Source organism: Chinchilla lanigera, unplaced genomic scaffold (assembly GCF_000276665.1).
Source record: "Chinchilla lanigera isolate Chin_1 unplaced genomic scaffold, ChiLan1.0 scaffold00007, whole genome shotgun sequence".
Classification (NCBI taxonomy): domain Eukaryota; kingdom Metazoa; phylum Chordata; class Mammalia; order Rodentia; family Chinchillidae; genus Chinchilla; species Chinchilla lanigera.
The window spans coordinates 6,297,860-6,323,969 of record NW_004955408.1 but is presented as its reverse complement, the minus strand read 5'-3'; the positions used below and the strand labels follow the sequence as shown (position 1 = coordinate 6,323,969).

Here is a 26,110-nt window from a genome sequence, read left to right as displayed (position 1 = left end):
CCATACTTCTGCAGGAGCTGTCTGTTCACCTTTTAAAAGATAAATTAGGACAATAGTTATGAACTATCCCCACTTCAGAGCTGAGAAAACTAAGTCTTGGAGAGGAAGGGTGACCTGGATTTTCTTAACAGCAAGTAACCGTACTGTTAATCTCAAAGTAAAGCCAGGATTCAAACACAGATCTTACAGCTCACCATACTGATGTATACTGTAGAGCAAGACTGCCGCCCCTGTGAGTTGGTGGAGATATAAGCTGGTAGCCCTGCCCCTCTGCCAGTGGACCTTAGAGCGGGAAACGAGCTTAGAAGAGAAGATCTGGGAATTTCCCATCAGGCCTTGTGTTGGACAGAGCAATATTCTTCCTATTGGAAGCCAAATAGCCATTTCTTTCTCTGTTCTTGATCATTTTCAATTATACAATATACACATATTCTCTTTATATGAAAATTCTAATGCTAGACTTAAGCCTGAAATTCCCTGTGATAAGTACCTCCATACCCCTTTCAACTATTACTTTTCTTGATCATTTTCATTTAGACATTATATATTACATATGTATTATATACATACACATCTTCTCACATGCATGCAACTATATACTATCATATCATAGAATCATAGCGCCCATATAATTCCAGATTGTCTTGTTCACATACCAACATGTATATATTATTCTACCCCTGCAGAATGTTTTATTTGTTTCCTCTTTTATTAGTATATATTTGTGATACATAACAAACACACTCTTCATGGGGAAAAGGAACACATACATCTCCCATCCTGATCTTTTCTTACTTCCCCTCTCCTCCCCGCATCTCCCACATTCCCACCTCCCCTTATCAGCTATACATAGTCTGTCTTCCTGTTCCCTAGCCGTAGGAATCTGTCTTCCATCTTTCCATTTTGCAGAGCATCTTACGTCATGGATTTCCTAGTGAATTCCAGCCATCTCCCTATTGATGGGCACTTGTGGTGTTTCTCCTTTTTCTACTACAGTCAGTACTACAATAATCACAGTGTATGTACGTCTCCATGAGCATATGTGGCATTTCCCCCAGGCGGGTAACGGGAACAGGGATGGTGTGGCTAGTGCCCAGAGCATGTGCCTCTTTTATATTACTAGATATCCATTTGGTTCTAAGTCCTCGCTCATTGTGCCTCATCTTGGCCCAGACTGCAATGACCACCAATAGCAGTCATTTGCATTTATTGAGTGTTTATTGAACACTAGCTACTGTGCTACAACAGTATATGTCTCATGTCACAATTCTTGCAAAAATCCTAAGATGTAAGTACCAGTGTATCTCCATTGTATCGTCACAAACAGGGATAACGAAGTTATGAATCTTATGACAAGTAGTCATAAGCCAAAGAATGACAAGTAGTAAGAACAGCCAGGCCTCAAAACAGGTCTGACTATAGAACTCTGCCATTGTCACTCCACAAACAAACAAGAGTGGAGACTAGAGAAGATTGAGATGGATGAAGATGTAAGAGATGAATTTGTCTCTCCGCATTCTAAAGAGCAGTAATTCTACATAATAATACAGTTAGGCATGAGTTTCTAACCTATGTCCTTCATATAGGAGGGGAATTTTGCACTATTTTCTACCCTTATCAAAAACAAATGCATAATTACCCCTCTGGGGGTAGAGATAGTTTACAATGCAGCATCATTTCTTCTTTATCTTCCTGCCTTGTAGCCAAAATTACTCAATGGAAAGGGATTTCTAGGATCAGGGGAGAGAATTTCTGACTGAGTAGGGAATTTGGGGAGAAAGGCAGCAGAATCGGTGACCCAGGAACAGAATTTTTAAAACTCCCGGATCTCTTGTGCTCAGACCAAGAACTTCTCAGCCTCACAGTCTAATTCACCCCCCAACATGCAGGACTGAGTCTCCCTGATAACACTTTATCTTCTCTATTGGAGTCTGAAGAGACAGTGCAACCTCGAGCACCACATGCTCGAGAGTTCCTGCTCCCAAAAAAATCCACAGGGCTCCTCAGAACATCTCTGGTCCAGGAAGCCTGGAAGTGATAGGGGAGGAGAGAGGGGTAGGAGCAAGCCAGCTCTCCTTATAGAATGTGCCACTCCAGACATGGCCTGTAGGAAGCCTAGACAGTCCTGTCTCCAACACTATTTCTGTCAGTTCTCTGAGTGACACCAGAGACATTGCCTAATGTGTCCCTAGCAGACTTATTCCTAGTAGAAGAAAAAATACAGTAGAAATATACTCTCTGAAGATCAACTTTTGAAACAGACATGCTGGTTTGTTATTTTGTTTTTCTTTCTTCTGTTTTTCATTTTTACATGGTAAATATTCTATTTCTTTGTGGTAAAATATTAAACAATAAAGGGAGACGGGTTTAAAACTGAAATATGCAGATATTTTATTCTCTAAGATAAATCACTTAACAGTTTGATAGTCATGCTTCCAGATGATTTTAATACCCTAATGATAACCAAAACATGAGTGCTATGTGTCTGACACCATTCTAAAAGCTGAGTATATATTAACCCATGTAATCCTCATGACAGTCTTATGAAGCACAGACTATTATTTATCCCATGATACATGTGAGGTTAAAAAAAAAAATTCTCCCAAGGTCACCAACACTAGAAGTAGCACTGCCAGACTGGAATTCAGGCATGCAACTTCAGAGAGCCTTTTACTGCTGTGCTTCTGTTATAAACTATTTGTGTCCTTCTTTAAACAATGGAATTATTCTAAATCTCATGTTAGGCAACTTCCTTTTATCACTCAGCAATATCCTGTCAGTGGACACACAGATCTTGCGTATCTCATTCCCGCTGCACCTTGCACTTTCTCTTGAAAAGACCTGGGTTTTGTGTAACATAAAGCTCTCAGCGTACCGCACCAGGCTCACCCTCATCTCCAGCTCCTTAGCTTCACACAAACCAAACCCCAAACGGATTCTCAAAGTCCTTAAGTGTTATGTCTGTGTTCATGGTGTTCTCTCCAACATCTGGGAAATCGACTCTCCTCATTTCTGCCAAGAAAGGGCACATGAACCATCTCTGGGTTCAAACTAATCTGAATTTTCAGCCAGGCTTTGTCATGTCCTTGCTTTAGAATCTTGACAGTTTGCTCAACCTTCCTAAAGCTCAAGTCCCTCATCCTAAAAACAGGACCACTTCACGGATGGGTACCGAAGTCCAAGTTCAGTTATTTTATCCTAGCAGAACACAAAAGGAATGGTAATTCCTTTCCCACATCTCCGGGATGCTACCACACCTCAAGCTCCAGGTCCAGCATCACTTCCTCCCTGCAGCGTCGCCTGGACTGCACTGTCCCTACCTGCAGCTGGGCATGGACTCACCATGGAGTCTCCTTAGAAATGCAGGGCATTATCCTTGGCACTCCTTGCTCAGAGTGACTGCGCACACTGGGTAGCCATCTACCCTTCCTGTTAGATTATAACCCCCTCAAAGCCCAGGAGTTTAATGAGCTTCTTGGTGCGTGTGAAATGCAAGTGAGATGACAAGGTCAAGGGACATACTCTCTGGTGTTTCCCAGTCTTCAGCTGGCCCTATTTCCCTCATAAATAGTGTTATCCCCATGGTCCCTGTACACTGGACACAGTGTCTGTTAGGTCGTATTGCTTTGTTCCCATATGACCGCCCCCATCCTCCCCTCACTGGCTCTACAAAAGCCCAAGGCCTAAAGAATTGCAACCAACCAACCCCAAAGCACTGCTGTGTCTCACCACGAAGTGAGTCACAGTGAGTATGAGTGTGAGTGTGAGTGTGAGCTCCACACAGCAGCTTGGCTCTGTGTCCATAGCTGTCACAGTGAACAGCTCAGCCTCATTCTTGCTGGCTGGCAACCTCTGGGCCTCTCAGAATACCGGAGCCACTGCATGTAAGGTTCCTTCCCACCATGAACCAGGCCCGCAGAAATGCCCTGCCACAGGCAGGCAAACTTTCCAAAAATGGTTTTATTTCTGCAGAAGGCATGAAAGTCATTGAGGTAGTTTTCTCAATGTGACCTGAAACACCTAGAAGAAAAGAAAATTTCTTCACAAGAGCCAAAAAGGAAATGACATCATGTTCAGCTGGGCATGATGGTGCACACTTGTAATCCCAGCACTTGGGAGGCTGAGGCAGGAGGATCACTGTGAATTCAAGGCCAGCCTGGGCTGCAAGCTGAATTCAAGGCCAGCCTGAACTTCATAACAAGCCATGTCTCAAAGAGAAAAAACAAAGTATATCACATTCAAAGAAAGAGGCTTGAAGGAATTCGCTGAAGAGGCCTTGGAATGTAAAAGGCAACACACCCTGAAAAATACGGTGATAAGTCTTAGTAAAATATATAATGCTCCATGCTGCCTCAAAAGTAAGGAGGGGAAGAGGGGTTGAAGGAGGGGAGGGGAATGAGAAAGAAAAAGAATCAAGGTATATTATGTACAGGTACATATTCCCTATGATAAATGGGATCAATATGCATACCTAACAGGTACCAATAAACTTAATTACTAAAAGAAAGTAAACAGCCTAGAATCAGAGCACAGTTCTCCGTCCCCTGAAGCTCCACCCTGACTTTGTAACTGAGTCTCAATTTTTCCATGACTAAAGCCAGGTCAGACTATGTAAAAACTATGGATCGTTCCCGTTGTCACTACAGAATACTCAAATTGGGTTGGCTCATAGAAGATCTAGCTGCTGAAAACTCTATCTTAGGAACCAGATACAATCTGGAATCCTGGCTACACCACTTGATAGGTATCTGCCTTGGATCAAGGTTGTTTTTAAGATTCTGTGACCTATTTTCCTCTTCTAAATGGGAATAATAATTATCCCTCTCTGTTGGATTACCATCAATGTTCAGTGAAAGAAAGCATGTAAAAATGTTAGCATTGCATATGGCGCCTCACAATTGTATGAAGTAGGAAAACCATTACTACTATAATTAAAGTAGGCCAGTGCAAAGTGAGGTAGGACCACGAAGAGAGCCTAACTAACTTCATTTGGAAGTAGGGAGATGGTACAAAGTCAAAGACAGTTTTTCAGGACTCAAAACAATTAAACCGAGCCATAGAGAATGACTAATTCACCAGGTAGCAGAGTGCCAAGAGGGTGATGCAGGCAAAAGAGAAAGGCTTTCTGGCTTGCAGAAGAGGCCAGCTGGATGACCCTGAGCTCAAGGACACCAGCTGGGCAGACATCCACCCTGATACCCAGGCTAAGCCCAGTCCTGCCTGCCCTACCCTCTCCCAATAGGCCTTCTCCGCTGGAAACCCAACTGAGAGCGGATAATTTGGTCATCACTCAAAACCTATTTAATTCCGCCGATAAGCCAGCAATTCTTCTGAGTTCTGACTGAGGGGCACTGAAGGCCGTGCCAGGTGATCTCGCTCCATGCAGAAAAACCCAGGATAAATGATTAAACCAGGGCAGGGTTGGGTAGCAAAATAGTATGTATGGTAGAATTCCATTTTTATTTTCCTATATGGATTAGTATTCTCATGCGGGGAAAAAAAAGCCTAGAGAAATGAATCCAAAACTGCACATAGTGGTTATTATTTCTTGAGAATGAGACTATGGGGGACTTTTATTTCAAGCATTAAATATTTGCGTAACGCTTGAATGTTTTACAAATATATATAGAGAGAGAGATTTATGTATGTATGTATGTATGTATATATATATATATATATAAACTTTTAAAAGCTGAAAAATATCTTTTTAAAAAAGAGAATGTCAGAAAGTACAAATTTGGAGGCATGCAATCAAGCTCACAGTCTTCATCAGGTAGGGAAAGACAAATCCAAAAAGACAACGTACTGAGCTGATTGCATTTTCCCCCAGCATAAGTAAGCCTAGAGGTTGAGACCATCTGGTGCGCTTGTTGGAATTTTCTAAGCAACTGGAAGTTGCTTTACCCACTGAAGTCATTGTGCCTGAAGTAAAATATCACTGGAAAATCAAAGGCCAGAGTCATACTACAGATCTGGGTTTTGAGAACAAAGTGATGGATGGGACATATTCTCGTCAGGGTGACTGGAGTTCTCCCAAGCCAGTGTGCAGTTTCATAAAATCCTCCTCTTTACAAAAGGAGGGCAAAGAATGATCTGGCCCAATTCTTTCCATTTCCTATAAGAACCGAGGCCAGGAGGATGAGTACGTGTCCAAAGTCACAGGGGCTCAATACCCAGCCCAGAAAAGCACTGAGGATCCCAAGTCTCCTGTACCCATGACGACTTCTGGAAAAACCTACTAGGTGTTCCCTGGTAGTAGGCAAAATAAATAACAATGGTACAGGATAGTTTCCTTGTATTTTGATCATCATGGAGTTTATCTCCTGAGGTACCAGGCTTACCGATTGCATGATAATACTGATATTATTTTTCTAAAAATGTAACTGAGTTGAAAATAAATAACAAACTATGAGTTAGGCATGACAGCCAAGTGGTTTGGGTCTGGGGACGATCTCTCTATGCTGTTCTGCCTTCAGTGCTGTCACTGGGAAAAGGGGAAAGTATCACAAGGACCCAAAAAGCAGCTCAGTTCTGAGGGGTGCCTCACTTTACCTTTCCTTTTTTTTATTTTAAAGAGAATAAAAGAATTTTTAAAAACAAGAAAAACAATACAGAATTTCAAAACAAGATGATAGGAAACAAACAATGGTTGTTATATTGTATATTGTTATCTTCAGAGTACTTCTCCAGGTTACCAGATATAGGCATGCAAAACTGATTAAAAAAAAAAAACACATTAACTCTCCCTTTCAATAAACCAGTAGAAATTAGTAGTACAATTATCTTAGCTATCTTGTGTATATATACATTTTCCCTTCTTTTTTTCTTTCTTTCTTTTCTCCTTTCCCCCATCCCAGTTATTCTTTCCTCTTGAATAGTTTCTTTTCCTTTCACAATATCTATTGTACTTTTCGGATCTTATTTACTCTTTCAGTTTCTTATACTAGGGAGACAAAACTATGTTTATACATGCGGATCTGATTTATTTCACTTATGAGCATGGTCTCCAGTTGCATCCACTTGCCTATAAAAGCCTTGAGTTTATCTTTCTTTATAGCTGAGTAATACTCCATTGTATAAAAATACCACATCTTTTTTATCCATTCCCCAGTTGATGGGCATTTGGGTTGTTTCCAAGATCTAGCTATGACAAATTGCACTGCTATAAACACTTCACCTTTTCTTGAAATCCTTTTCAAATATCTTCATTGAAGTAAAACAAATATGAAGACAGATTTTTTTGACTCAAGTAATTCTTGATATATATCTACATATGAGCATCCATATTTAATTAGATTTCAGATTGTTTCCAAGCATTTGACTTTTTCATGTGTATGTGCAGTTGTTCTGAGGAAGCGGCCCATGTATATATCACACCATGACAGTTTCAATCCTTTAACCCCCACCACAGCCCCTTGCTACCCCTTCAACCCCCTACTCTATGTGCATAAAGTCTTTTTGTTTCCTAACATATCTTCTTTATATTTACATTTTAGGTTTCTCACATAAGAAAACCCATGCAGTAGTTAACTTTATGTATCTGACTTATTTCACTTGACATTACAGTTCAAGTTCTATCCTAACTTTAGTCCCAAAGAGCTTCTCAGAGCGGGTCATGCACATGGGCTGCTATTTGAATTCAAATAGTAGAAGAAAAAGAGGCACATGTCGGTTAGAAGTGGACACACTCACCAGGCAGGGCACGGCTGGGATCCGGTCATCCTTTGTCTAATTTACCAACGAATATCTATCTGAGCTGTATTTATAGTCTTGGATTCCTTCCTTATATTGGAATGACATCTGTGATTCCCCCTATCTTGTCTTATGAACAAGAAATCCTCTACAGCAGTAACGTGTATAATTAGTAATACTACCAGTAATGTGTATTTGAGAGCCTACCATAGGCCAAGAACTCTCTGAAAAGCTGCACATGCATTAACTATTGAATCTGTGTAGCAACCCTGTCAAGTAAGTACTGTCGTCCTCACTCTGGGGTGAAGAGACTAGGGCAGAGATCTTACAAAGCTGGGACCCCTCGACCACCTTGCTAATCCAAGTTCAGTCTCCACGTGGAGGAAGACATTCTCCATCTGAAATGGGATGTTTCACAAGCAAAAAACATGCAAGCTCCTCCAGACATAAGGTTGAGTAAGATGGAAGTGGTGAATAGAGTCTCTGAGGAAGAATATTCAGGACTCACCCCAAATCACAGTAGGGAACACTTGGCAACATACGTTCCTCTCAGTGCTGTGTGCAAACTCACAATTTCCTTTCCATCTATTACAGTGAGATGTGTGAAGAGGTAAAAGAGATACTGGGAGAGATGAAAAAGAAAGAAGGTTAGTGTAGAGCCAGCTGTTGAAGAGGCTGAGGCAGGAGAGTCAAGCTGGAGGCCGGCCTGAGAAATATAGATAACAACGTGAGACTGATTTGAAAAGAAAAGAGAAAGAGAAAAAAAGAAAAGGGAAGGAAGGAAGAATAAAGAAAGAGAGAAAATAATATTGGCTAGAAATTTGAAATTAAAAATTAGAGAGCACAGTAATAAAGGGAAGAGTAGAGAAAGAGAGAGACGAGCAGAGTAATAAAGAGGGAACCACGAGCTCGTGGTGACTCTCCTCCAGACCTTGGTCTTCCCGAATGTAAAATGGGTGAGCAGACTGCACAGCTGCCCTGTATGATCTCTCCCAACACCCTCATTCTGATGCAAGCGGGGGAACCAGAACGAAAGAAGCCAGGGCCAAAGAGATGGAGGAAGGAGAGAGAAGAGCAGGCGCTTCACAAAGCAACCTAAATCTGTTGGTCCTGTTGAAAGAGGAGCAGGAGGGATCTAAACAGTCAAAACTCCCCAAAACTGAAGTTTTCCCACTCAGGTCGTGGACTCCGTGTCTCCCCCTCCTGGGATCACGGCTGATTTTAGCAGGGTGCTGGGCTGACACCTGCAGAACATGGGCTTGAGTGTCAGAAGGATGCTGCTCTCTTTCTGAGAAAGGAGGCCCCCTGGAGGGCCTGCTCCTCCACCCTGACCACTGCAACGGTGACCAGCATCTTCCCAGGCCCTGGGGGTGTCCAAGGGTCAGAGGAAGATACTAGAAATGAGCCCAAGGGAGCTACAGAGCGACAGCGCCACACTGTGCTTGCAAGTTCAAATCCTGGGGACCAGCAAAAGGAGAAAGTCTCAGACAAGAGATTTTCTAAGGGCTTCTCCAACCCCTTGGCTCTCAGCATCCCTTCCGCAACTGCCTAGGAGCTCTAATCCAAACCAAAAGATTCAGCATAGACTGACACTCAGCCCTGTACAACCTTCCCACAACTGCAGTCATTCCAGGTGTTACGACCTAGAAGACAAAGAGGAGTCTTCCACTGATTGCACTTCACTCTATCCAAATGGCCAGGCCCGCAGTGGACTCTGGAACCCGTACACTGTTTGATTGATAGAGTCAAGTGGTTCTAATCTCTCTTCCAATAATACCTCTTCTGTTGCTTAACATTTCAGTCCAGCACCCTTTTTATTAATCCCACTGCCTTGCTTTAAAGCCCACCCAGTCATTACCTTAGGGAACAGAAACTAGCAGGTCCCTGCCTCCACGGAATGAGGTAGAATACTCACTCCAGAGGCCGCCCGTCCAAGTCTGGGGTGGGCCCCAGTGAAGAAGTACATAGATCACCATGTACATGTCAGGTACCACTGCACAAGGACCAAGAACTGTTCACCCAATATATAATGAACAGCTTCTGCATGCCAGGTTCTGGGCTAAATCCTTTATCTGTATTTTTTTTTTATTTTAAAGAGAGTAGCACATGAAAAACAAAGAAATAGAACAGTAGCAGCATACCAGTATCACGAACATAAGCAAATCAAAGCAAGAACATTCAAAGTGATACAGGGTCTCAAGACAAATTAATACAAATCAACAGTGGTTGTTACATTGCATATCACTATCCTTAACTACATTGCTCAGATTATCAGATGTAAGAATGAAAGATTGCTCAAACCATTAAGGAAAACAAGAAAATAATTCTTCAATAAAACCTTAGAGATGATACAGAGTTTCACTAGACAAGATGGTAGGAGTTCACCATTGTAATTCCATTGCTTAATGTTACCTTCAAATCAGTTGTTCAGACCACCAGACCCAAGCATGTAAAGTCGATCAGAACATAAAACATTGTGAGCGTTAACTGTTCATTTCTTTATCTGTATTTTTAACTCTTTGCAATAATTCTAAAATTCTGCCAGTACTAAAATAGACAGCATTCCCAGCTTGCAGAGGAAGAAACAGAGGCTTAATGGGGTGAAGCAACTTTCAAGAGCGTGCAAGTAACTAGCACGGTCACAGTGCTAGCACAGCCCTCAGCTGTCCTTTCTAAGGCATGCAGCTGTGTGAAAGTCCAGGCTCTTGTCGAACACTTCCAGTGACCAGAAACTCACCATCCAGGGCTAGCCTGTCTCTCCCATTACTGGGAAGTCCTAAAGGTCAAAACGCTTTTCCCTCACATATCTTCCTCAGGAAGCCACACTCTTTGAAGTCACACTCACTCTCCTTGGTCCCTTGGAACAAGTCAGTGAGCTCTAGAAGGTTCACAAACTAAGCAATCAGAAAGATCTTGTTCCCTCCCTACCCGGCCACCTTTTAGCTGTGTAACTTTCAACCACGTCCCTTCTCTCTCTATGCTTCAGTGGGTTCCTCTGTACTTTAAGGAACACAAACACATGCCTCACACAGTAACCTGGAGAAGAAAGAATATTCGAAAAAGAGCTTAGCTCAGTGCCTGGAAAATACGAAAGGACTCAAGACCATGATTTGATTAACTTGGATCCCTTTTCCTTACGACAGCCCAGCAGACTGATCCCGTCTGCCTAAATCTTCTCTGAGCCAAACACCCACAGAGTCCTTAATTATTCCTTATAGGTCAATTTCAAGTTTGTTTACCAGCCCAGTTGTTCCTTTCTGGACCTGCTCCAGCTGTTAATGTCCCTCTTAAAATGCAGAACCTACAACTGAATACAAAAAAATTAGGCAGCATTTGAAGTAGAGCCCACATCCACTATTTCCTGCCATCCCTGCCTATTTCATCAGCCTTTAGAATTTTCTGAGGTCCTTCAGAATTACAGTATTTGGTTTAACTTAAGCTGAAACAAAATGTTAGAAAAAAAATCTATAGCTTAGGAATAGTCAACACTGTTTGTTTTTGTTTTGTTTTTTGGTTTTTTTTGAGGCAGTCTCACTATGTAGCCCAGGCTGGCCTTGAACTCATGGCAATCCTCCTGCCTCAGCCTCCCAAGTACTGAGACTGCAGGTGTGTGCCACCACGCCCGACTTGTACCTTATGAATAGAAACTTAATTTTATCTTTATTTGTAATAATAGTTATCATACTGAGTGGTCTCTATGTGCCTGGCACTGCAGTCAATGCTTAAAATATTTTTTTTCATTTAATTCCAACAATCTTAGGAAGTAACTCTCTTCTTGCCCTTATTTTACTGCCAAGAAAATAGACTCAGAGGAGTTAATGACTTGTTCAAGATCTCACAGCTGATACACTGCAGAATCAATGCTGGGTCCACATGCTGTCCTACCTCCTATTTTAAGCATTTAGGGGATACAAGTACTTTGGGGGAAGAAAATTGCATGACACAGTAGAAGACACAGGCAGAGCAATTTAACACCAAGAGAAAAACGCAGTGCACCAAAGCAGTGTGGGGCTTCTGCACAACCTGTCACAAAGAGGCCCCTCTCTCTCCCCTCCAGCTGCTCCAACGTCTATGGTTCCATGGGCAGCACGAGGTAATGGAGGGAAAGGGGGAAGGGAAAAGGTCCCCTCTCTTCCTTTTAATTTTTAGTTGTCATTGTCTTCAGCCCTCGTCCTTAGTAGATTCTGCATTATGAAGAATTAAATTTCAATTTTCAGCCGCGTTTCTGGTCCTGGGGGGCAGAGAGTGGCTCATTTACAGTGGTATATCCCTTCTGTCTCATAAGCGGTCCTACCCTTTGACTCGGCAATTTTGCTTCTAAGACATGAATAGAAGTGTGTCACCAAGGGGGATTTTCACAGCATAATTTATAATAGCTAAAAATTGAAAATAATGTAAATGGCCAACAATGGGGGGGATAGCTAAATGAATGCTAATACAGCCACACACTGGCATATGTAGTCATTTAAAGTTGCTTTTCTAAAGGTTTAACAATGAGAGAAAATGCTCATTTTGATCTTCAGTTGGAAAAAAAAAAAAAACAGAAAACAAAACTGATGAAAATCTATAGAGGAGGACAAAACAAGAAGAAATGTTTCAGGGTTTTAACGGTGGGTATCTAGATAACAGAACTTCCAGATGGGTTTTTTGGTTTTTTTGAACCACATTGTATTTTTCCGATGCACTGGAAAGCATTATTGCTTTAATCATCCGAGGGAAAAGTTATTTTCTAAAGGGTTGAAAGACTCTGGTGTGAGGGCAAGGAGCCAGCTTGTGAAGAACAGTTTTTGCCACTGGACAGCGTCCATCTGTGCAGCAGCAATTACTCCTCTGTTACCATGCGATCATCTTAATCCTATTGATTGAAATGCCAGAGTAATGCTATTAATTTACTACTTCACAGATAAATTACTAAGAGCACAGCAGAAGAATTACCTGAGAGTGTCGTGGTGCTCTTCTGGGTGTGAGAGTGTGTGCCCCTGGAGACCCCAGTGTAAAGCACAAAGGAAATGACGGAAGTTCACATAGTCATCCCCCATTGGTAATTTATAGGTTAGGACCAGCAACGTCTGCACTGCATGGATGAGGATGCTGACGTTCTTCTGTAGAAAGGGATGTGCCTAACATCGGACAATAAAGAATCGCAACAGGGAAAGGTCCAATGCAGGATTTCTGACTCCACACAGCTTGACCCCATGCGAGGTTGCTTCTCTTTGCCTCTGAGCCTTGCCACAAGAAGCGGGAAGCAGTGGGACCCAGGCTCTGAGCTGGTCCCACTGTGAGCTAGAAAGGTGATGCTCCTGGAGGAGCCTGAAGATGGGACATAGAAAGAAAAGAAAAACCCAGAGGCACAGAGAGACTTGAGTTCCTTTACCTTGAATTCTGGCCATAGTGCCCTCTCCTTCCCACAACACCCATCTGTCTTCTTCCCAACTCATTAAGTCCCACAAGCCCTCCCTGACGTTTCTCTTGAATTCTAACTGTATATTCTTTATAGAAGCTTATGGTAAGCCACAGAGGAGAGGAAACTTAATATTAATAGAATGCATATTTGAGTTGAGTTCACTGTTTTAGCAGATTTGAACAGCTGCTCCAAAGCCTATGTCAAAATTCCCCTTCCCATACATTCATGTGTCAACCCTGCCACCATGTCACCTTGATTAAGTCAGTCCCCCTCTCGGAGTCTCAGTTTCCTCACCTGAAAAATAAGGAAGAAAGATGGTGACGTACCATAGAGTTGTTGGGAGCTGGAGGAAGCATGTATGGGAAGGCTCTTGGGTCTGTGTGCAGGGCACTGAGAGAGTATTCGCTCTTGGGCAGCGATTGCCAGCCTGAATTCATCTCTGAGTCAGATTCCACTCTCATAGAACGGAAATAGTAGTCTCTACCAAACTTGCAAGGTTGTTTACAGTCATTAATTTACAGTAGGTGGTCCACAAGTGTCTTTTTCTAATGCGCAGTGAACACATTCCTAATCCCCTCCCCAACATCTTGGAAGCTTCTCAAGGAAACAAAGAAATTCCACCCCACCAGCAGGGTTACAACTTTGTCTTAGAGATTCAGGGAAATTGACAGGGGCCCCTTGGGGAACATGTTAGAACCCCGGAGCTGCCTATAGCTCTGTATTTGCATACAAATACCCACTGCAGTGGCGCCCTCTGAGCTCGCCCTTCTGTGCTCACTTCCAGAAGACCAATCATTCAGCCTATTAAAGGCAACTTCAGGTTTTAATTCAAATTGCCCGTTAGGCCATTGAAGACCCTTCTACCCTCAGTGAGATCTTCAGTAAGAATTGTTTCTTTTCCCAACATCATCCAGCGAATTGCTTTGAACGCTTGAAGACCACACACATCCACTCTCCACTCCACTGAAAACCTGTTTTTCTTGGATAAATACCACCATTTTTGCTGATGCAGTCCCTCTGGCTTTATTGCAACTTGACTTTTTTTCCACTTAAGGTTTGCAATAGTATAAAGGGGAAGAGGAAATGATGCGCTCTTCTTTTTTTAAAAAAAAAAAAAAAAAAAAGAGGCCCCAATAGTCAATCACATATTTGTTTTCAAAAAGATTTATCTCTCATGTATAGCTCTATTTGTTTTCCCTAGAGACCACTTTGGAGAATCCAAGCTATAGTATAACAACCATTGATAATTTCCTGCCATTTTTGTCTGTAGCTCACTATTATTTGTCTATTTGTTTTCCTAAGAAACTATCTTGAAGATACCAATAGGTAAAATTACAACCACTGATAATGTCCTACCACTTTGTTTGTAATTTGGTGAATCCCCCTACTGCTATGTTGTCCTTCTTTTACTCTGTAAAATTTAAAAAAAAAAAAAAAAAGATTTATCTCTATGAGTTTGAGAGCTTTAAAAAGCTATGGCTGCCAGGCATGGTGGTACATGCCTGTAATCCCAGCACTCAGGAGGCTGAGGCAGGAGGATCATTGAGTGTTTGAGACCAGCCTGGGCTACAAAGTGAGCTCAAAGCCAGCCTGAACTGTATAGTGAGACCCTGTCTCAAAAAGTCAGGGAAGGGGGCTGGGGATTTGGCTCAGCGGCAAAAGTGCCTGCCTGGCAAGCGCAAGGTCGTGAGTTCGGTTCCCGGTACCAGAGAAAAACCAAAAAAAAAAGAAACCGTCTCAAAAAGTCAGGGAAAGAGAGAGAGAGAGAGGGAAGGAAGGAAAGCTATGACAATGCAAGCTTGTCATTGACATAGGTAACAGAAAATTTTGTGAGGTCAGGTGCAGCTCGGTAAGACATTTAATCTTACGGATCTCAGTTGCCTCATCATTAAAATGACAATAATGATACCCAACTGATAAGGATGTTTAGATTAAATATTGTAAATAAAGCTTTTAACAGAATGCCTTATACTTTATAACCCCTCAATAAGAACTAACGGTGATTATTTTTATTTACACCCTGTTCTAACACCAAATACTCAGACACATAGTAAATAATTCTATACTTACCTTGAATAAATAAGTAGATAAATGAAGTAATAACCTAGCGCTACCTCAGATGAGATGAGCATTACTCAAAGTGCCTAGTAAATGAAAAAAGAACTACTCTGAGAAACAAAAGTTTGTTTCCACCCCGTTTGTGAAAACGCTGTGACCTTTGGCTCTTCCAACAATATTTGCAGTTGGTAAAGGTAGATAGTATTTTAAAGATGAATAAACTGAGCCAGAATAAACCAGAGAAACTCTGACAGAGACGATCTAATAACTAGCCAGTGTCTCACCCGCCCCCACGCTGTCTTTCGGGAATGACCGTGCAGACCAGCAGATGTCCCAGATCGAGTCTGGAGACCCCCAGTTACGCCGTGCCTTCTCTCTGTGAGACCCTGCGCAGCTTTCTCGGCCTCTCTGCGGTCCTCATCGTCATCTATAGGGAACAGGTTGTCACAGGGATGGCATGGGACCCAAATGGAAGATCCGCAGGCACTGAACTGTTAGGTTGGGACAAGCAACGATCACGTTGTTCTCAACCCACACTCTGCAATTCCTGGAGCTCCTAATTGTCACTTGGAATTCCAAAAAGCCTTGGAAATATTTACATCGTGAACCAGAGCAGCTCCTCAGAAAGACTTTGCGAATCCCTCTCACTTCAGAGAAAGAGTAAATAGAGCACAGTGGTTAGCAGTGGGGGTTGGAAGAGTAGTTGACTGAGGGCCTTGTTGCTTACCAACTTCGAGAACTTGGCTAAGTTTCTGGAAATGAATGAGTCAGCTTCCTCATCTGTAAAATGGGGTACTGATGTCATCTTCATGAGATTGTTAAAAAGATTAAATACGGTGCATATGTAAATTATCTAAGCTGTAATAAATAGTGAGTGGTAGCTGTTCCTATCATTGGCTAATATCGTGTCTCTTTTGATCCAATTGCCATTTCTCCTTGATATTTATACCTCCCCCCACCTCTGCAACCTCAAATGACCGGTCTCTGCTAATCAATGCAATTTTTTTCACAAAATTTTTTAGTCCAAAAGCCCTGAGCTCCGTTACTCTACAAAGACGCATTTCTCCAGCGAAATTTATCTGATTAAAAAGAAAGCTGCATTGAAGGTAATGAGAGCCATTTGCTCTCCCGTCCAGCTCGTGGCATGCATGCTGATGATGCAGAGCCTGCTAAGAGCTTTTACTCCAGCACAGCAAACGCCCGTGGGCCCGTCCTCCCGCAGGCAAGCCTCTGAAGGGTCCCCCTGGCCTCCTCACACTGTCACGCACCCATGGGCTACTGGATGCCCAAGGCATAAGTCAAGAGGCCTTTCACCTTAGGACCAGACTGCAGGATGACACTGAAGGTCAGAAATTTTCCCTTAGTGAGACATATATTGGCCGTCAGGACCAAGTGAGACGGTTGCTGCAGAATCACAATTAGTGCCATACTGGGGGCAAGAATGTGGAGTTTCTGTGCATAGGTTTGAACTAGCCAGTTGCCCAGGTCACTCCATGGGAAGGTGCTCCTGGGGTGAGGGGTTGCTTCTTTCCCTACTTTCCTACCCTGGATTTTCCTAAAGGACAGCAAGGATTTTCCCTAGGGGCTGACAAAGGGTCCCAGGGTCAGAGTTCAGGTCATTTTTTTTTGTACTCCAGCCAAATCCTAGCACTAATGCAAAAAGGCTACACAGCTAAATTAAGCTTCCCCTGGAATGACAGGCATGTATCATCCCTTTAACAAATATTTACTGAGCTCTGACCATGCACCAGACTGTGTGCTTTATGCAAACCATGTTTTTATAGAACCTGGAAGGAGGCTTGTGAAAGCTATGCCTTCAGAGCCCTGTCTACAAGGGCAAGGGGGTCTTGACTCCAGAGCAGTGAAGACCTGGAGAGAACTGAGCTCGGTGCGTGCCGACTGTGACATCCTGCTCCCAGAGGTGCTTAGCAGATCGTGAAGTGAGAGTAATAAAATGTCAGGCACTACCTCCCTCAGCCTAAGCCCCTTACTGCAATCAAATAAAATCAGAACTGCACAGCTGGCCGGGGCAAGCCAGATGCTGCCCTCATGATGAAACTGAGGCGATGCTGAGGGCGACCGGCAAAGCCCAGGACGTATAACAACCTCCAAGTCGCCTGGCGTCCAAGCCAGGAATAGGAAACAGAGTCAGTCCATACGGCCGGGCAGCCACCCTCCGTGAGCCCCTCTCTTCCCCAACCCTCCACTTCTTTCCCAAAGACGGCCCACGGGCAACAGGCCTGAGGGACGTTTTCATCCACAAAACACAACTTGCACAATGGCAAATGCTGGGTCTTTCTCAAAGTGCACAGAAAAATAAAAATAAAATAAAATAAAAGTGCACAGAGGCTGTAATTAATAAAACTCAGAAATTTTCCCTCATTCATCCCTTGTCTCCCCCCAAAAAAACTCCCTTTCCCCTCTGAACCACTCAGACTGGCCCTTCAGCCAGGTGGCAACTTCTTATAATAATTGCTAAACTACATCATTTGTTCTACCCATTGGTCAGTAAATTGCAAGGATCCAAAGGCTATTCAACAGTTGATCGTGCACTTCTCCTACAAGCCAGGCACAAGCCTCACCCATGTGGAGGGCGGTTAGCGGTAGACACGGATGTCGTCACTGGTACCCACCACTGTATGCCTTCTGCATACAGTGGGTGCTTAATAAATCCTAAGGATCATAGGATTGTAGAGCAAGAGGGCTCATGGAAATCAGAGAGGCCGCTACTCCCCAGCACAGGACGTCGGCAGAAACTGACAATCTGTGTTTCCACTCTTTCCTGCTGGGTCAGCCCAGGGCCTCTCTAGGAAGCCACCACTCACCAGATGACATTGGCGCTCCAGGTGAGTGCATTTACAGGCCCAATCTACTCCAGAACGGCCATTCCTCAGATGAAGAAACTGAGGACAAGTTAGGAAAAAGAATATGAGCAAAGATCTCTGAGAAAGTGAGACAGCAGAGCTGGCACCCAACTTTCCTGCCTTCTACCTTAGAGCACCATCCTCCCTCCCACAGGGACCTTCTGCCTATGTACTAAGCAAATGCCCTCAGAGACCTAGAGTGGGCCCCTTGATAGCCTCTGACCACGTGGCCAGGTACCCTCTTCCAGAAGAAATACCAGCTCATTGGGTTAGCTCCTGCCAAGACAAAGGGGATCCTGTGGCCCAAGTCAGGACAAACTGTCTGGAAACCAAACACACCCACCATATGAAGATATCTGTAGGAGCCACATTTCCCGGGCTTGGCGAGGCCACAATGCCGCTGAACCAGAGAAGAGCTTCTTATTGTTACTGTAAATGGGTTGAGAATGATTACTTTCCCCAAACTCTCAGACCCACCAAAAGGACATAGACCATGCCAATGCTAACCCCATGGACTTAAATGTTCATTCATAATCTTATATTCTCTCTCTCTCTCTCTCTCTCTCTCTCTCTCTCTCTCTCTTCCTCTCTCTCCTTGCCTCTCTCCCTCTTTATATACACACACGACAATACTTCTTTCGCTTTCTCAAGCTCTCTCTCACCTCTAGACTTACAGAAGCTGTTCCTCTGTCCCAAACACTTCAACCCTATTTTGCAAAGCCAGCTCCACACCAACCTTTGAGCCTTAATACCAAAGCTCTTCCATCCTACAACCCCTCTCAGACCTTCCCCATTCCTACCAGCCATGCATGGGTGCCCAACCACCAGCTGACTGCATCCCTCCATCAGCACCGGCTCATACCCCTGCACTTGGTCTCCTTCCTCTTCCTCTCCCCATGCCGGGCTCCCCTCCTCTTCAACCCACATGTCTACCTGCCTGCTCCAGCCCTACAGGACACTTATGGCCATCCTCAGCTTCTTGGTCCCTGTCCTATGGCTCCTTGTCCTAGCATCTACCTTTCTTCCATGACTTCTTTGCCTACAGTGAGCCGGGGAGATGGCGTCTGTCGGGGCACTCTCGGGAGTGCTGGGCCATGCAAAGTATAATTGAGATCGCTTCTCCCCAGTCTTACTGCCAAGCATAGTTCACTTGAAAGTCAGATTGACGGCCCCAGGTTGACTCCTTACTTCCAGCTGGTGTTGTAACCGAAGGGTGAGAATCTGAGCATCATTGGTCCCGCCTTTCTTCCAACAAATGATTGAGAAACACCTCGGCTCACTGGAGAGAAATCTTGAGACCGGAAGGGGAGGGGCCTTCCGGTTCCTCTTGTCTTTGGGAAAGACAGACATACTCATTGTCTCCCAAAGGAGTCTAGGTCTCAAGTCTGTTGGTCACCTGTCCAATCGTCCCCTTTGGGGATGATTCCACTATGAAATGGCACTTTACGCTCATACCAAGTGGTGTGGGATAATTTGGGGCAAATTCATTCTCCCACTGTACTGCTTAATAGGATTTGGGCTTATGAAAGAGGTCAGATCCCAAGATCAGATGCATGAGAAAGAGGGACTGTTATAGACATATAAGGATATAACATATAAGGATGGCCTACCGCTGGAGGACCCTGAAGTGCTCCTCCTAATCCCCTCATCTTTTTATCTTGGGAGACTAAAAGCCAAGAGACGAGGGTCACACAGCCCCATCTTTGTGATATCCCCCTGCCCCCAGCCCTCTGTTGAGCTTTACTTCTGGACATTTCCATCATCTGTGTCATTAGGAGTCACAACTGAGATCCTCCGGGTACCAAAGGTTCTTAGGGTGACAGATCCCAAGTCAAAATTGACAGATGCCTAACATTCTGTCACTGAAGACACCATAAACCATTATCCCTCAGTCAGGGGCAGCAAACTTTGTCCCCAAAGACCTCCCTGACCTTTTGAAAATTACTGTTCATCAAATCTGCCTCAACAAAGGCTGATCCACCCCTAACATTCAGTAATCCCTGAAACAATTTGCATCATTTCCAAATACTTTCACAAGGTCAGAAAATCCTAATGATTGAGCATTTCACCTCGCGGATTCAGTCTTAGCTTCTCTGTCCAGTACCTCACGGTCCACAAACAAATCCTTAAGTCCCTCAAGGTGACGGCTCCAAATATGCATCGGGAGCTCCCTGAGGCATATTTACTCTACCCAGATGCACACAGCACAGATCCACCGGGGGTGAGGGGCTTAAAATAATCCTGTGCAAATTGTACTGTCTAAATATAGGCAGAAATGTACCAGGATTATCAAGTGGAGGGAAAAGGCTACTTTGGCATAAAAATGAATGGAGCTTTCGTGTTGGGGAAAAATAAAGGAACCTTTGGACTAGGGCTGTGAGGAAGGAGAGTGTGATTTATTGCTGCTGAATATGCACAGTAATGCTGACTTAATATTGAGCCAATTGTCTTTCAATCCAGAGAGCTCGGTGTGTCTCCAACGCCTTCCAGGACTGCCAATCTTCCCCCATGACCTGGGGAAGGCCTCAGGCTCAGGAGCCATTGTAGATGTAGAACACACACAGGGCAAAAATTATGAAATTATGAAATCACAGGCAAATGATATGGAGGAGAGACTGGACCTGAGAATTTCAGAGGAATTTCAATATGAATCCTTTGACACAGCAGAGGGTTGTTTGGTAATCCACAATTACATGGTCTCCATTTTAAAGAGAGAATTGTATTTCCTCTGTTTTAAATTCAACGATTATATTTCCTCTGTTTTAAATTCAACATTGTGCATGTCAGGGTCACCAGAAGTAAGACAGATGCTTTGATTTTCCTGGTATTCCAGGATGGGTAACAAGCTTCAGAAACAAATAGTTATAGATACTATCCGGATTGTACACTTTGCCATTTACAAAAGGCTTTTTCAAACGTTGTGGCATTTGTATGGGTCAGCCCTTGAAAGCTGAGTTCTAACCCCATCTCCCATAAAACTACTGTGTAACCTGAAGCCAGTTACTTAACCTTTCAGAGTCTTGGTCACCTCCAGTGCTGCTCAGCGCCGGGGCTTTGAGTGAGACAATGGACAAATGACCAACAGAAATGAGACCTAGAGTAAGCAGAGGAGCCGTCAGCTTTGGGGATGATTCCACTATTAAATGGCACTTTATGCTCATAGCAAGTGGTGTGGGATAATTTGGGGCGGATTCATTCTCCCACTGTACTGCCTAATAGGATTCGGGCTTATGAAAGAGGTCTGAGGGCCAAGCAATGGCGTGTGCGCTCTAGTGGTTGGGGAGGGAGGACTATGTCCCCAAATCCTATTACGGGAGAGCAGGAGCTGAGACAGAACAGAGCTCGTGGAAGCTTCATGACTGCCATTCCTAGAGAGGGTCTGGAAGAGAGCAAGGGCACTGAAAAGTTGTACATCGCCCACCTCTGCTCACAACAGAGCACAGAGCAACCCCGAATCTTGTGCCGAAAGGGACAAGGTCTTGATGGTGGCTGTGGACAGTACCTGGAAAGACCATCCTGCCATGCTGGATGTAGCGTGCCTAAAGCAGTTTGAGACAAGGTAACATCCCTCTTCTGGCTGTGAACTGCTACACACACACACACACACACACACACACACACTGTGAGGGGAAAAGAGCAGCGTGAGAGCCTCCTGTATTCCAAAGGCTGACCCAGTCATTTTTCACCTGTGCTATCTCAACTACTCCTTGTGCAGAACTGATCTGATAGTCAAGCAAATTAACTTCAGAAAGAGCTAAGTAACTTTCCAAGGTGATGCAGGTAATAAATGACCGATGTAGGATGGATTCCAAATCACCTGTTCTTTTCCTCTTTTGCACTATTCTATATATCTCATCATACAGATCAAAAATAAATATATATAAATACACATCACAAACATACTTCTACAAAGGCATTTTATTCACATCTTCTACCCCAAGTGTATATATTATATAGCACACACACACACACACACACACACACACACAATTCCCATACCAGATGCCACACTTGCCATGAACACAGTTGTTCACATTTTTGCACACACTAATCTAAGAAGCTAATTTGGGGGGGGTGCGCGAGTGCTGGAAATCAAACTCAGGGCCTCTTGTGTGCCAGGCAGGTGCTGCGCCACCGAGCTATATCCCTGGTTGTATACACTAATCTACATAGCACAATCCACTCCACATCCACAAACATCTTGGTGCACACTGTAACCCCAGCACACTAACACTACACACCCATCCACTTGTACACACGACACACATGTACATCACATACAGTAGCCTACCCACATCGCAGAAACTCTCCCACATCCATAGTTGCACACATATAAACCAGCAAGTGTACCTGCCCCTCATCTGCACCGTCAAAACTAGCTCCTTACAATGAGTGAAGCATCTTCAAATTCCTGACCAAGAGTGTCTGAAGAGTCCTGGAGTGCCTTCCAGATCTTCAAAGAAATGTCAAATTCTGTCAATGGCTTTATTCCAGTGTGTGAGATCTAATTTTTTTATTTATTTACTTTTTGTCTTTTTGAGACAAGGTCTCACTATGCAGTTCAGGCTGGCCTTGAGCTCACTTTGTAGCCCAGGCTGCCCTCAAACTTGCAACGAGCCTCCTGCCTCAGCCTCCCAAGTCCTGGGATTACAGGCATACACCATGACGCCCGGCCTCTCTAATTATTTTTAAACTGTTAATCTATATATAAATATTTATGTTCACTCCCTACTAGCCAGGATAATTGATTAAATAAAGTAGCATATTATTTATTCATTCATTCACTGTGCAATCACTGAGCACCAATCAAGTCTGGGAAGCCATGGCACACACAGTAAGGGATTAAGAGGACAAACAAACAATAAATAAGTAAATAAGGAAAAATCAGCAGGATCCATGCTTGAAAAGCACAAATGCCTACATCACATGACGGCCTGGCTCCTGGTGAGTGAGGGGCAAGAGAGGAGAGTGGGAGGAGGCGAGGTGATGCCCGAGGTTTCTGGAAGCCCGGAGACACATGGGTGTGTCCGGCGTCACTGGGATCTGGAGGGGCAGCGTGGGAACGAAAGTGTGGCATTCACTCTGGGAGGTGAATGTGTGGCACAGACAGGACTCAGAAGGGGACAAAGTTCTTCAGGCGTTGGCCACTGAGGAAAAGGCTTTACAGGAGAGGCGCGAATGGAGATGTAGATTTGGGAGTCACCCTTTAGAGCGGTCACTGGAACATTTACAATGGATGCAGTCAGGAAAGGTGCAGGGGGCAGGACAGGGGAAGCTGAGTACAAACGCTGGGGGTGCTGTGCCCTGCTTGACAGTGGCGGAAGCTTCTGTCTGACAAATGGACCCAGAGTCGCACATCTCTCCCTCCCCACCTCTGCTTCCTCCACACACCAGCCCCAGGCGCACGGGGCAGGGTGGCACGTGGCTCCGGCCGTCTCCTGACATCCCTGGAGCATCAGGAAATCTCAGGGGCCCAGAGAACCCAACGGTGGTTCTTCACAGTGAAATCCCGGTGCCTCTGAGAGTGAGGCAGGGGAGGGTCCTTGTTCTTAGATATTCACGACTCCTGCTGGGACAAACGAGGATCTGGGACTGCCTTGTTGCAAGGAGGGTAACGGCAAACACGAGAAGCGATAACAGTAGTTTGATTTCAGATCCCCGGCTCTTGGTACAAAGAGGCAGAGACCACTGCTCACTGCTCTGGGACCCGTGTTGTTCCCTCCCCCGGCTGGGCCTCAACAGTCCCAACTGAGCGTTTTCTAAAGTGGATGTTCCATGAGACAGCTGCCCCAAAGCCATGACAGCATAAGCCTGTTAAACGTTCCATAGAGACCCGAGGTAAACACGGCTGGCTAAATTTATATTCTCAAATACATTTGGCTCTGGAAATCTTTTATTTTGTTTTGGTTTTTTAATCCATGGCTGACTCGGAAGAGAAACCTCGGGGATAGTCTGGGTTGTTTCCACTGTAAAGTCCCTGCTGGCTATGTCGTTCCCTGGACCTGTCTTACACAGGTACCCAAAACTCGGGGCTGAAAGTACCAGACGGCTGGCCCTTCAGTCTCCTCTCCCAGGGAGACCCAGCAGCCAGCAGTGACGCCGCAGTGCCGGTGATGAAGCCTTAAAGGAGCCACTGGCTTCTCAGCCTCATCAGGCGCTCGGCTGTCTGCCGGGATCCCAGGCTGGCCTGTATGTGGGCTGGGTGAACACTCTGGCCCGGGCCTTCGCTCCTTCAGGACCCCTATGGCCCATTCCTCCACGGAGAGCACCCTGGCAGCTCTGCAGCAGCTGGACAGGGCCAGGACCTGATCACAGTGCAAGAAAGAGCCATTGTTAACCCTTTGCTTCCCTCTCTCCTTTAGCCTCGCTGCTTCCAAGGAGGCCGAAGCCGCCCGCTCTGCTCCCAAGTCTATGTCACCCTCTGATTTCCTGGATAAGCTCATGGGGAGAACTTCTGGATACGATGCCAGGATCAGGCCCAATTTTAAAGGTAGAGAAAACATTCCTTTCATATCCACTGGAGCATGCTTTCCCTGCTGGTAGAAGCAAACAGCATGGTACTGTGTGCACACGGTATGAATCCCGTGGTCCTTTCTTCTCTACCCAGGCCAGCGCTGCTAATCATTCAACCTTTTCTCCCGCCAAACCCGGACAGAGCCTCAGAGGGTCAAGTGCCTCAGTACCTTCAGCTGCTTGGAGTCAGTACTGAATCAAGACTGAGCTGCTGCCTCTGGTGTGCTAGAGGATGGACAGGGAAGGTGGCACGGTAGATTCGAGTCTTGGCTTGGTCACAGGCATACTCTCTGAGCTTGGTTAGCTCTCCCTCTCTCTGGACCCTCAATTCCGCAGCTCTGCAGTGATGGGATTGGCTACATCTGGAGTGTTCAAACACGATCTTCCTGGAATTGCAGGGCTTCCACCAGGTGCCCCAAAAGGGAGATGTTGGGGGAAGGCGATGAGCAACTCCTCCTCTACTTCTCCTCAAGCAGCTCCACTTTTATTTGGTTTTTGTTTTGTTTTGTTTTGTTTTTGTCTTTCTGAGACAGGGTCTCGCTATGCAGTTCAGGCTGGCCTTGAGCTCACTTTGTAGCCCAGGCTGGCCTCGAACTCGCAACGATCCTCCTGCCTCAGCCTCCCAGAGTGCTGGGATTACAGGCGTGTGACACCATGCCGGGCTATTTGTTTTTATTCATGTTAACAGCTCTATCTCCTGGATTTTATTTTTTAAAACTTTGTTATTTCCCTGTTTTTAATATTTTACATTTGCATTAGCCCACGCTGGCAGTGTGTAATGATTATCTCCACCGTGGGGAGTTGGTGCGTGTAACACACCTTCATTCTTTTTACTTCCCCCCACTTTTGTTTGCTTTGATAAGGGGCTCCCCACACAAATGCGTGTGCTGGAAGTTTCCCAGAGAGAAAGAATAATTCTGAAAATATCTCGTCTAGATCAGAATCACCATTTCAAGTGCTGCCAAGCCTAGAAAGGGAACTTAGTTGAGCCAAAAGTCAGATAATCAGCAAAAGTGAGATAATAGGGAATGGTAGAGACTGTGGATAAAAAGACGTACAAGCTTCTTGGAAAGGGAAGCCTCCTCCAAGCCTGCAGCTTATAGGAATACAGGCTCCATGTTGCCGAATCTCCCAGGATTCTAAGTAAAGCCAGAAGTCAAGGTCCTTGTGAAACTTATTCGTAACACAGAAATTCAAATAAGACATATTTGTAAGCCAGATGTGCCCCCTGGTTTGCTAGATCACAAACCCTAGTCCAGGCCAGCTGAGAAGGTTCGTTCGCCCTCATAGCTGTGCGGGATCTGAGTGTCTAGAACAAGGGAGGCTGGGTCTCAGCGTTCACTGACGCCTTAGAAAGCTGTAAGTGTCTCACAGCGCCTAGGTAAAGTTCAGAGAGGCCATTTTTAAGACCTCCTTGGGAGTCTGTGCACTGTGACCTTTTCAGAACCCCAGTAAAAATTTATTCTAGGCAGTGACATAAACTTGAAATCCCAGCACTTGAAAGGCTGAAACAGGAGGATCATCACGTGTTCAGGGCTAGCCTGGGCAACATAGTGAGTTCAAGGCCAACTTAGATTAC

At 44.6% G+C, this 26,110-nt stretch overlaps 1 protein-coding gene across 5 annotated transcripts in view; it reads left to right on the top strand.

Moving 5' to 3' along the window:
* Glra1 (glycine receptor, alpha 1) overlaps positions 1 to 26,110 on the top strand; it is a 97,075-nt gene that overhangs the window by 9,197 nt on the left and 61,768 nt on the right. For all 5 annotated transcript variants that reach the window (XM_005376175.1, XM_005376173.1, XM_005376177.2 and 2 more), the window contains exon 2: positions 24,381 to 24,508. In XM_005376175.1, the coding sequence (XP_005376232.1) occupies positions 24,381 to 24,508 (128 nt within the window). The remainder of the gene's footprint in view (positions 1 to 24,380; positions 24,509 to 26,110) is intronic.